Here is a 10831-nt window from a genome sequence, read left to right on the forward strand (position 1 = left end):
AAATTACTCTCTACTTCCCATCAACAAGTGATGTTCAGCCAAGCAGGACTTCCATATGCACAGTGGATGTTTGGGAGGACAGACTTCATAATGAGAGCCCCCCCCTTCTCCTTCTCCTTCCCCTTTCCCAGCTTTTATTGCTGAGTGTGACACCATCTGGTATAGAATATCCCTTTGGTTGGTTTAGGTCAGCTGCCCTGGCCATGTCCCCTTCCCACCTCTTGCCCATCCCAAGCCCACTGGATCTTAGAGGGGTTTGGAGGGAGTCTTGGTGCTGTGCCAGCACTACTCAGCAATAGACAAAACTTTGGTGTGATACCAATGCTGTTCTAGCTACAAGTGCAGAGCACAGCACTGTATGAGCAGCTGCAGGGAAAGGTAACTCCATCCCAGCCAGACCCAGTACACCACAGGTTTTTTTGGAACAAAGTTTTGTTTGTTTGTTTGTTTGTTTGTTTGTTTTTATAAAACTACATCTACTGAAGCTTCTATATTAGAATGCTTGGAAAAAAAAAAAACATATAAATATATTTTCAATTACAAGACTATAGTGATCTACATACAGATTGTTTAGTGCTAGTGGAGTGACACAGCATGATATACTGTATTTTGACTCTACCTTGCCTTCTAAACCATGGGGTTCATTTATACCTCTAGAGCCTCAGATACATGTCTATGACCTTGGTATCTCTGAAACAGAAAAAAAAAGCTTTAATTGTAATGATCTTTCTAATAAAAGGTGTGATTGTCACAGAATCACAGAATCACAGAATTTCCTAGGTTGGAAGATTGTGATCACACCTAACTGAAATGAGACTAACTTCATTTTCTTAACCAAAAGAAAGAGTTTGTCAGGGCATCTGACAAAGTGTTTCACAGTTATCACTGTAGGATTGTTTTCTTAATTTAACTGTGAAGTTAAATACAGACTGTATGATGAAGTCTGTATTACCCAAGAACCACTCTGAAACCCAACATACATACTAAACACTGTTGGCACAGAGCCATGGAACATAATACTGAAGGTAGCAACAAGAGAAAAGAATACATATAGCTTGAATTGGCAGTGATGAACAGAGGGTATTACAGTCAGAAACCAGCAGCTGTTAAGCATAAGTGATGGGGGGACATGTGTGGTGCGTGGGCAGTCCCCTCCTGCTGCAGCAGCTCCTGGGTTGGTAGAGCAGGAGACTTTTTTTTTTTTCATGGTAATACATGGTTGGTAGGTTAAAGGTTGAGGTAGTTGTTGACAGAGAGCCAGGCGTGCCAGATTTAATTGAAGAAAAACAGGACAAATAAGAATGAGCAGGATGGATTCCCTTTTACTTTGAGCCAGCGCAGTGGAGGTGAGCTGCCTTGCAGCCAGCCGCAGCTCAAGCAGTCATGAATTAAAGCAGAGGAATAGGAGAGTGACCAAGTATCACTGACTAATTTAACAGATTAATGCACTACAATGGCATTCGCTAAAGAGATACTTGTCTGCGCTGAAGTGCCCCTTTAGCTACTTGGGTGGGCTAGAAGGTCAAGCCAGCATCAATAGAAGTTCCCCCTGCTTCCCCTGAACTGAATTCCTGGTATTCCTGAGCTGAATACTAAACGACAGGACGCTCCCTGCCCGCCCTGAGCCATGCAAGAAACCCAAAAAAAAAAAAAAAAAAAAAAAAAAAAAAAAAGCGAGTACAACAGCGACAGAAGTAAATTTAAGGAAACCTTCCTTGCTCCGGGGCCGCTCTCCCTGCGGCTGCCCCTCGGGGCTCGCCGGGTTTCCGCCGCTCGGGTCCCGCCCGCCCGGAAGGCGCCGCAGGTGAGGCCACCGGGGCGGGACGGGCCGGGCCGGGCCGGGCCGGGCAGGGTGCGGAGCCCCGGGGCCGGTGCCGCAGCGGGCAGGTGCCGGGGCTCTTCCCCCGCCGCCGCCGCCGCCGCGCCGAGCGCCGGCCATGTCGCGGAGCGCCTCGTCCCCGCCGCCCGCCGGCTCCTCGCCGCCGCCGCTGCCCCTGCAGCCGCCCTGCGGCCCCGGCGGCGGCGGCGGGGCGGCCGAGCTGAAGCCGGTGCGGCGCTTCGTGCCCGACTCCTGGAAGAATTTCTTCAAGGGCCGGCGCGGCCGGGAGGCCGGCTGGGGCAGCACGGCGTCCGACATCAGGTACGTGTCGGATGGGGTGGAGTGCTCGCCGCCCGCATCGCCCGGCGCCAGGCGGGCAGAGCCCCGGTCGGTGCCCGGCTCCTACCGGGAGCCCTATGGAGGGTCGGGGGGCAGCTGCCCGTCGAGGAAGGAGGCTGAAGCCATGCTGCGCGGGGACTCGCTGGGGTCGCTGGAGCAGCATGCGCCCACTGGCATGACCTACAGCGAGCGGGTGGAAGCCTACCACCAGCGGTACGCCTACATGAAGTCCTGGGCTGGCCTGCTCAGGATCCTCGGCGTGGTGGAGCTGCTGCTGGGCGCCGCCGTCTTCGCCTGCGTGACGGCCTACGTGCACAAGGACAACGAGTGGTACAACATGTTCGGGTACTCGCAGCCCTACGGCTACGGGGCCAGTGGCACCTACGGAGGCTACTACTACAGTGGACCCAAAACTCCTTTCATCCTGGTGGTAGCCGGCGTGGCGTGGATAGCCACCATCGTGCTGCTGGTGCTCGGCATGTCGATGTACTACCGGACCATCCTCCTCGATTCCAACTGGTGGCCGCTAACAGAGTTTGGCATTAATGTGGCCATGTTCTTTCTGTACATGTCGGCGGGCATAGTGTATGTCAACGACATCAACCGAGGTGGTCTCTGCTATTACCAGTTCTTTAAGACGCCGATAAACGCCTCTTTCTGCCGCATAGAAGGAGGTCAGACAGCAGCAATCATCTTCCTGTTCGTCACGGTGGTCGTCTATCTGATTAGCGCGTTAGTTTGTCTGAAGCTGTGGAGGCACGAAGGAGCCAGGAGGCACCGGGAGTTAATGGAACGAGAGGTAGGTCCTGAGCAGCCGCCTTCTCTCTGGTGGGTATGGCATGGCGGGCACCACTCCAAGATCTTTTCCTGTGTCAAAGACTGGTCGTATCAGGTGTGCAGCAAGCACAAAGCCTTTGAGGGTGGGCTTTCACAAATCTCAGAGCACTGAATAAAAGGTGCATTGAAGATGCCTGGCCCAAAATCTTTTTTGTTATTGACTTTGGTAGGGAAAGGGCTCTGTTCGCTTTGGAATACTGGGTTCTCTTCCTGCAGCAGGTGATGAACTGCTTCCTGGTATGTGTTTTCCAAACAAAGGAAGAAATGAACAATGTGCCTGTTCAGCTCTTTAGTAGGGCTGGGCTTAAAGCCGCCTAGCATTTCTTTGAAGAATGTGCTTTCAGCATGTGAAGTGCTAGCATGAGCCACAATAAGAATATGAAATATGCATTTGGACTTACAAGCAAAATTCTAAGCTACTTCTTTTTGTCTTTTTAGCTTTGCATATAGCAGTACTAGGCAATAATGGTAATAATAGAGCTGCCTAGATCTAGGTGTCTCAGATTTCAAGTAATTTCATCTTTTGAATTAAACTATCTTGCATTTGCAGCTGGCTTTGCCCCTACTAGAAACTTTCAGTGCTCACCTAGTTAATGATAAACTTTAATAGTGGAGACCTAGCACTATCAGCTAGAACATTCAAAGTCATCTGCGTAAAAACCTCTTTCACGTGAATGCCCCAACAACAACAAAAAAATAATAAATCAATAGAACTTAATGTACCTTTAAAACTTGCAGTGAAACCTGTGAAAGCCTAACTTACTGGGGGTCAGTATTTAAATAACTTTAGTAAGAGATACCAAGTTGTTTCATCAGCTTTATGATTGCAGTTTGTTGATTTGTAGCATTTTCATTTAATGCTGGTTTTTTTTTTTTTTTTTTTTTTTGCCAACATGTTCAATGAAACTGAGGCTCCCCTTTTAAAAAGTGAATTACAGATGTATGATAAAACTTTATTTTTAACAAATTTGCAAATATGTCCTTCAAGATTGAGGTGATTGTTGGCATTACATAGAAGGTTGCTCAGACATTCTTCCCTCTTATTATCAATGTTCTTTTATTCTAGTTATTTAAGATTTTTATTTTTTGTAAGCCAATACTTCTAAAGCCAATTATACAGGTTAGGTGAGAGGTTAGTCTGGAGAATGCTCTGCAAAATAGCTGCTGGTTGAGTTACTGGTTAGCACACTGTTGTGTTTGCTAGGCAATGAACTAGACTGCAGAGTGTCAGCAAGTTAATACAGGCTGGAATGTGAAATAATCAAGGTGATTGGCAATTGATTGGAGTATTTCCTCTACACTGCTGCAAACAGCTGTGCTACAGAAGATCCTGTCGGTTTTGGTGATTTGTGTTAATTCCAACATTCTTAAATAGCCTTTAAAGAAATTGATCTGAAAGTATTCCTTATGCTAAATTTATTCATACTTGAATATAAATACATAACGATCTGTACAGCATGACTCTGGGGGGTGGGGGAGAAGTTTAAGTGTCTGTGTGTTGTTTTTTTATCTTATTATTACTTAAAATAAAACATTAAAGGTCGTGGGTTTTTTTGTTTGTTTGTCATTTGTTTGTTTGTTTTATAGATGAAAACACAGTCGTCTTTACCAGAAAAGAAGGTAGGAAGGAAATTTATTTTTCTCTTTCTTTAGTAGCATTTCAGTGTGTATTCTTTTTCTTTTGACTCTTCGTTTTGGCTGACCTACCAACTCAGGGAGGGGAGGAGGCTAGGAAAAGATTAGGTTTAATTCTTCAATGTAGTTGGGATGGTGTTCTACCTAGAAGATTTGGAAGAAGCTTGTGAAGAAGTTATCACTCGTTAGTCTAGGTTATAAAATTTACTGTAGACAGAAAATCTAATGTCTGTTTCTGTATGTGACCTTACTCTCTTTCATGAAGTGACAAGTTCTATAGCACTTATCATAGAGTTTTGCAGACTTACCTGTAACAGCAGAGTGTCTGATGCATTGCACGTTTTAGGGATTTTTTTCCCTCCTGGTTGCTTACTTAGATTGGAGAGTAGCCAGTGGAAGCACAGTAGTAGGTGCTCTGTAACTTCAGTTTGCTTCTGTGACTCTAAGACTGCTTCAAGTCCCCTTTGCAAACTTTGAAATATCAGCAAAAAAGAGGATTTTAGTGCTTCTGCTGCAGAAAGAAGCAGGTGCATATACTACAGAGTTTGAATGGGATCTTACTACAAAAGATGTTGATGATTCCCAGAGAACTTCTGGTGTTTCTTTCAGTCCTAAATGTCTTCCAGTAGATACTGTGAATTTCCCACCACTGTCTTCTCTGTTGCTTACTTCAGTACTGAATCAGGAGACTTTTTTTTTTTTTTTAACGTCTTCTGCAACGACTCCATGAGCTATTATTTCTGGATTAAGGGATAAACTGTAGAATATTATGCAAGGGGAAGAGGAAAGTCCAGTTACTATACGAGAAGCATTACTGTAACTCTTTCCTAATTTTCTCATTATAGTAAAGGTTGTAAAGAATGTACTGCTGTTCAGTTCTCTTATTAATGTCTTCATATTAATCGGATACTTCACATTAATTGGTTACTTTATGGAGTTTGTTATATTGCATTTGAAGGACAGCTGACTTTCTATTTGGAACTAATTTTTTTTTTTTCCTTTTAAAACTTAGTATGACAGTGGTGATGGACCAAGAGAAGAGGCCAATTACAGTCAGCTTAAATCAGTGGAAAGGAAACAGGAGCTACTTAATGGTCATATACCTGCAGGACACATTCCTAAACCTATAGTGATGCCAGACTATTTAGCGTAAGTGTCTTGACTTTGATAAAAGAACATAATGGAGAATACTCAGATGATGTTTTTCACTCAATATTTCTCATATATATATTCATGTTTTCTGTGTCATGCTGTGTGTACTGTGGGAACTCATAATTCTTTATCAATGCTGTAGACACAGCAATGTAAACAAGGAATCTGGACTTTTAAAAACAAACAAATCCCCAAACACAACCAAAATGTTAGAACAAGTTATAATCTAACGTGTAGAATAATTACTAGAGTGTAAGTACCACCACATAGGGTGGGAAATTACCACATATGTGGGAAATTACTTTTTAGCCACTGAAAATTGACTGATCTTCTACTTACTCTAGTGCTAAATTGATAATATACTCCCTTTTAAAGAGCAGGCCTTTACATGGTCAAGTATGAGACGATAAATCGATTTATATACTATTTGTCATACCTTTCAATGCTTTGCATACATGAAAATTTCAGCAGGTTACAAAATTAGCAGTCAATACAGGAATACTATATTGATGTCAAGGGTCTGTGTGTTTTTTGAAGTCATATGTCTAATACTAGTTCTTGAAAATCCTTTTTCTGAAGGAAATACCCAGCAATTCAAACAAATGAAATGCGAGACCGGTACAAAGCAGTATTCAATGATCAGTTTGCCGAGTATAAAGAACTGTCTGCGGAAGTTAATGCTGTATTAAAAAAGTTTGATGAGCTGGATGCATTGATGAGACAGCTTCCTCATCATCCTGGAAGTATATACGTAAGTACCTGTGAAGTGGGCTTATGGAAAGCACAGGTAATATTAAGCAGATTCTGACTGACTTTCTTTGGGCACAACATCTAGTAATACTGGCAATGGCTCAGTAGGAGAGACAGTTTTCCCCAAATATGTTCTTTCTTGTTTGGTCATCAGTCAAGGCTGCTAAGTTGCAATTAGATTGTATTGGTGTGTGTTTGTTTGTTTGTTTGTTTTTTCCAAAGTATTTTCATGCTATCAGCTTTTAAGTTGGAGTAAATTAATTATTTTCACTATTTCCCAAGTTCAGAATGTACAACTAAAATAAATCAATAAATCTGATCAACTGAGAGATTGACTTCTGACAAGTATCTTGTAAAATTTACAAGAAGATTAGGAGTGTACTCAATGTGTTTAAAAATGTGTGGTCTCTCTTCTTAGGAACAGGAAAGGATATCAAAAGTTCTGCAAGAATACAAGAAAAAGAAAAATGTGAGTGATTTCAGCTTTACATTGCTCAAGAATCTAAAGAATAGCAAAGAGAATGTAAATATCAGCATTTCTGATACTAGGTACAGTTTGCTAGTTCAGGGTAACCCTAGCAATTACAGGGCTTTGTATATTTTGTCTTTTAAAACTGTAGCATACTACCCACTTCATTCATGTCAACAACCTGTTTTGAGACTAATGATTTTACTAGTCAGATGTGGAAGAAAACACTTTTGAGGGTTTCAGTCTTCTAAGAGTACATCTCATCTATTAATATTCCAGAGTCCTTTCAGAGGACTACTTAGTTTTTGGGATCCAGTTCATATACATTCACTAGCTGGCACAGACTGCAGATACATTAACAGAAAAGATAGTCTTAGCCTTCAAAAGAAGTTTTGTGTTTTCTTTGTGGCATGAAATTAAAGTGGACTTCCAAAAATAATTTCCATTGTGATCCAAAAAGTTTCACTTTGTCATTTTTAAATGCCAGCAGTATTCTATTAAAAAAAAGTCATACATTAAAAGTACCCTTTTTTTCTCATAAAATTCAAATTGTGTCCATGCTAAGTTTCATTGCTCTTTTGGGAAAGGGGCTTATTAGACATACCAGAACACATGCATAAAATTATGTAGTAGAATGTCACTTATACGTAGAGATTTCTGTTTAAAAGCTGCTTTGTTTACTGTGTAGCTACAGCTCATTAAAGCAGAACTTCTTCCTGCAGCCCTTCACAAAGGAACGGGAAACAGGAAGGAAATAAGAAAGAATATGATTTTGGAGAATAATTGTATAATGTCCTTAATCAAGAACATCACTGGTAATAGACTACTTTTGGATGAAACTGAAAACATGAATATTAATATAAGGGTTTGTGTATTTTTGGCAGGATCCTGCATTTCTGGAGAAAAAGGAGCGTTGTGAATACCTCAAGAATAAGCTTTCTCACATAAAACAACGAATTCAGGACTATGATAAAGTTATGAATTGGAATGTACAAATATAGCAGTGCCTTGACCTCGGGGATACTACTTTCTGGTTTTTAAATCAATATGCATATTTTAAAATATTTATTTACTTTCAGAACTGTACACTTTCTACGGGGATAACTGCCTAATCATTTTGTCACTTATTTAGATATTGTATGTTATGGTCAGGTTTTGTATGCAGATCAGTTATAAATCCATGTAAAGAAGCTGTCAGATATGTTTAGAATACCGGTGTTAACATTATGCTGTCATCAGCCAGTACACAGCCTGGCCTCTTAAGGGTGCATACTTTATCTGAAAATACTGTATCTGCAGAGTCCACTAAAAAAAGCAGTTCTAAATACTGTATCAAGAGTGTGTATATAAATGCTGTAACAATTTCAGATTTTATGTATAGATGACATCTTAATGGTATCAGAAAGAGTTGAGCTGTTCCTCGTGGCTGGGGTTTGGCAGAGTAATTCATGACACAGAAGTACTCTATAGACTTGTTTTCTACTTAGAAAGTAGGAAATCAGTTTTATAAGACTCCTGTATTTTCAAATTCTCTGCTGTATGTCAGAAGTTATCTGGAATTTCACCTAATAAGGGATGCAGAATAAGTTCCTGTTTAAGCAATAATTGTATGCTGGGTTGTGTTTTGTTTCCTATGCTCCTCTGTCAAGATGACACAGCAAATATGTGGCCTTAAGGGAAGAGAGGTACAGAGTTGGAATCATGTTTAGTGGTCCACTAGCATTGCTAGTGTTCTCTACATATATTTTAGGGTTCATCTTAGTAGGTTTCCATGGCCTTAAAGAAAAGGAAAACACTCATTTTCTTTGTCTGCAAGATACAGGACTTTTTGTTTTGGACAAGTTTTAAGATTACCTTGGTGCAAGTGTTTGAGAACTCATTATTCGGAGAATTAAATTGTTTCCCATTTGAAGTATAAATTACTAGCATCTTTTATAAGGGCAGGTAGGATGTTTTGTGTATTTTCTAAAGCATACGTTTTCATATTGTGTCTTGGAGATACAGGTTTGTATATGCAAATCTTTCCATGAGCTAGCGAATTCTCTTCTTTGTATGCTTTTTTCACATCTTTGTTTACTTTTTTACTTAGTGAAATTGTTAGAAGCATTGGTAGTTTCTTTGTACAGTTTTCTATACCTGCAATTTGACTTTTCTTAAATACATTTTAATTTAAAAAAAAGGCAGTGTAACCATGTTATTCTATTGTTCATAAAGGCATTTGGTTGGAAAGGAGGTGCTCTGCTTAAGGTTATTTTAATACTTGTTTTACTGATTGTGTTTTCTTCAAAAGAAAAGGTTTCAACTTTGGCATTAATGCAATGGGAAGGTGTAGGAAAGCCGTTTCCAGTTTTGAACAGTGATGGTAGTGCTGGTGTAGCCACAATTGTAATTGTTGGAAGTGCATTGCTATACCTCTCTCTGAGCGTTAATTCCCTTTTGAGTTTTGAGCCCTTATCATTTATGATGCAATCGTGATGGCTGCAAACTCACATTCATATTTTTGAAGTTGACATTCCAGTTTTATCAGCCACTTAAATTCCATGAGTTTTAGTGGATGAAGTAAATAACACAAGACACTATGGGAACAGAGAGAGTTAGAAAACTTGGCACCTCTTCATTTGAAAAAACTTCAGTCTGATCCACCTGAACAGTCTTTCAGTATTTCTGTCAGCCTGAGGTCAGACAGCAGTAAGTGTTATACTTTGTTCTCCTACTTGTCTCAATTGTCTCTTCTCCAGGTAGCTCTCCTTTTCAACTAGGAGGAAACCTTTCTACCTTATAAAGGAGCTAGGCCAAGTGTTTTATACCTATTGTGCTTTACATATGTTAAAAAATTAACTTCTGTTTGTAAGCTCCTTGTCAAAGACTGCAATCTAATGCCCTTTCACTGTACACTCAGACTTCTTGTTGCTCTCAGTGGAAATTCTGAGCTTTGTGTCAGTACCAGAAGATGACTAATTGAAGTTTAAGGATCAACTGATGTTTATAAAACGCTAAAAAAGAAGCTGACTTTGTTTTCTGGGGAATCATAGAATGGTTTGGGTTGGTAGAGACCTTTAAAGATCATCTAGTCCACCACCACGGGTTGTGAAAAGCCCCACCCAACCTGGTGGAAGGGGCATCAACAACTTCCCAGGGCAACCTGCTCCTGTATTGTCGTGGTTTAACCCGGCTGGCAGCTAAACACCACGCAGCCGTTCGCTCACCCTCCCCCCTCCCTCTCTGGGACGGGGGAGAGAAATGGAAAGTGAAGCCCGTGAGTTGAGATAAAGACAGTTTAATAAGACAGGAAAATAATAATAACAAAATAATAATAACAATAATAACAATAATGGTGATAATAGGAAAGTAATAATTATATGTACAAACAAGTGATGCACAATGCAATTGCTCACCACCCGCTGACCGATGCCCAGCCTAACCCCGAGCAGTCCGCCCCCCCCCCCCCCCGGCTAGCCACCCCTATATATTGTTTAGCATGACATCAGATGGTATGGAATACCCCTTTGGCTAGTTTGGGTCACCTGTCCTGGGTCTGTCCCCTCCCAGCTCTTACTGCACCCCCAGCCTGCCTGTTGGCAGGACAGAGCAAAAGGCTGAGATGTCCTTGGCTTGGTATAAGCACTGCTCTGCAACAATTAAAACATCGGGGTGTTATCAGCACTCTTCTCATCCTAAGCCAAAACACAGCATTCCACCAGCTACTAGGAAGAAAATTAATTCTGTTCTAACTGAAACCAGGACATGTATCTAATCTCCCTCATAGTAAAGAATTTCTTCATACGTCTAATCTAAATCTAACCTTTTTTTTCCAATTTAAAACAATTACC

The 10831-nt window shown here is 41.2% G+C and overlaps 1 protein-coding gene across 1 annotated transcript; it reads left to right on the forward strand.

Annotated features, from left to right (window-relative positions):
* The first annotated feature begins 830 nt into the window (after positions 1–830).
* On the forward strand, positions 831–10423 carry LOC309890212 (MARVEL domain-containing protein 2-like). Its single transcript, XM_082783893.1, has 6 exons — positions 831–2957; positions 4583–4615; positions 5643–5779; positions 6362–6533; positions 6951–7001; positions 7886–10423. The coding sequence occupies exons 1-6, from the start codon at positions 1938–1940 to the stop codon at positions 8000–8002; spliced, it is 1530 nt and encodes a 509-aa protein (XP_082640019.1). The 5' UTR covers positions 831–1937; the 3' UTR covers positions 8003–10423.
* Positions 10424–10831: the final 408 nt, after the last annotated feature.

The sequence above is a fragment of the Aythya marila genome (genome assembly GCF_965140915.1).
Source record: "Aythya marila genome assembly, chromosome: Z".
Taxonomy (NCBI): domain Eukaryota; kingdom Metazoa; phylum Chordata; class Aves; order Anseriformes; family Anatidae; genus Aythya; species Aythya marila.

Excerpts from the sequence above, each read along its gene's own strand:
- LOC309890212 (XM_082783893.1), top strand. The coding sequence starts at position 1,938 with ATGTCGCGGAGCGCCTCGTCCCCGCCGCCCGCCGGCTCCTCGCCGCCG. Across the intron at positions 4,616-5,642 it reads CGTCTTTACCAGAAAAGAAG|TATGACAGTGGTGATGGACC; the intron begins GTAGGAAGGAAA and ends TTTAAAACTTAG. Across the intron at positions 6,534-6,950 it reads ATCATCCTGGAAGTATATAC|GAACAGGAAAGGATATCAAA; the intron begins GTAAGTACCTGT and ends CTCTCTTCTTAG.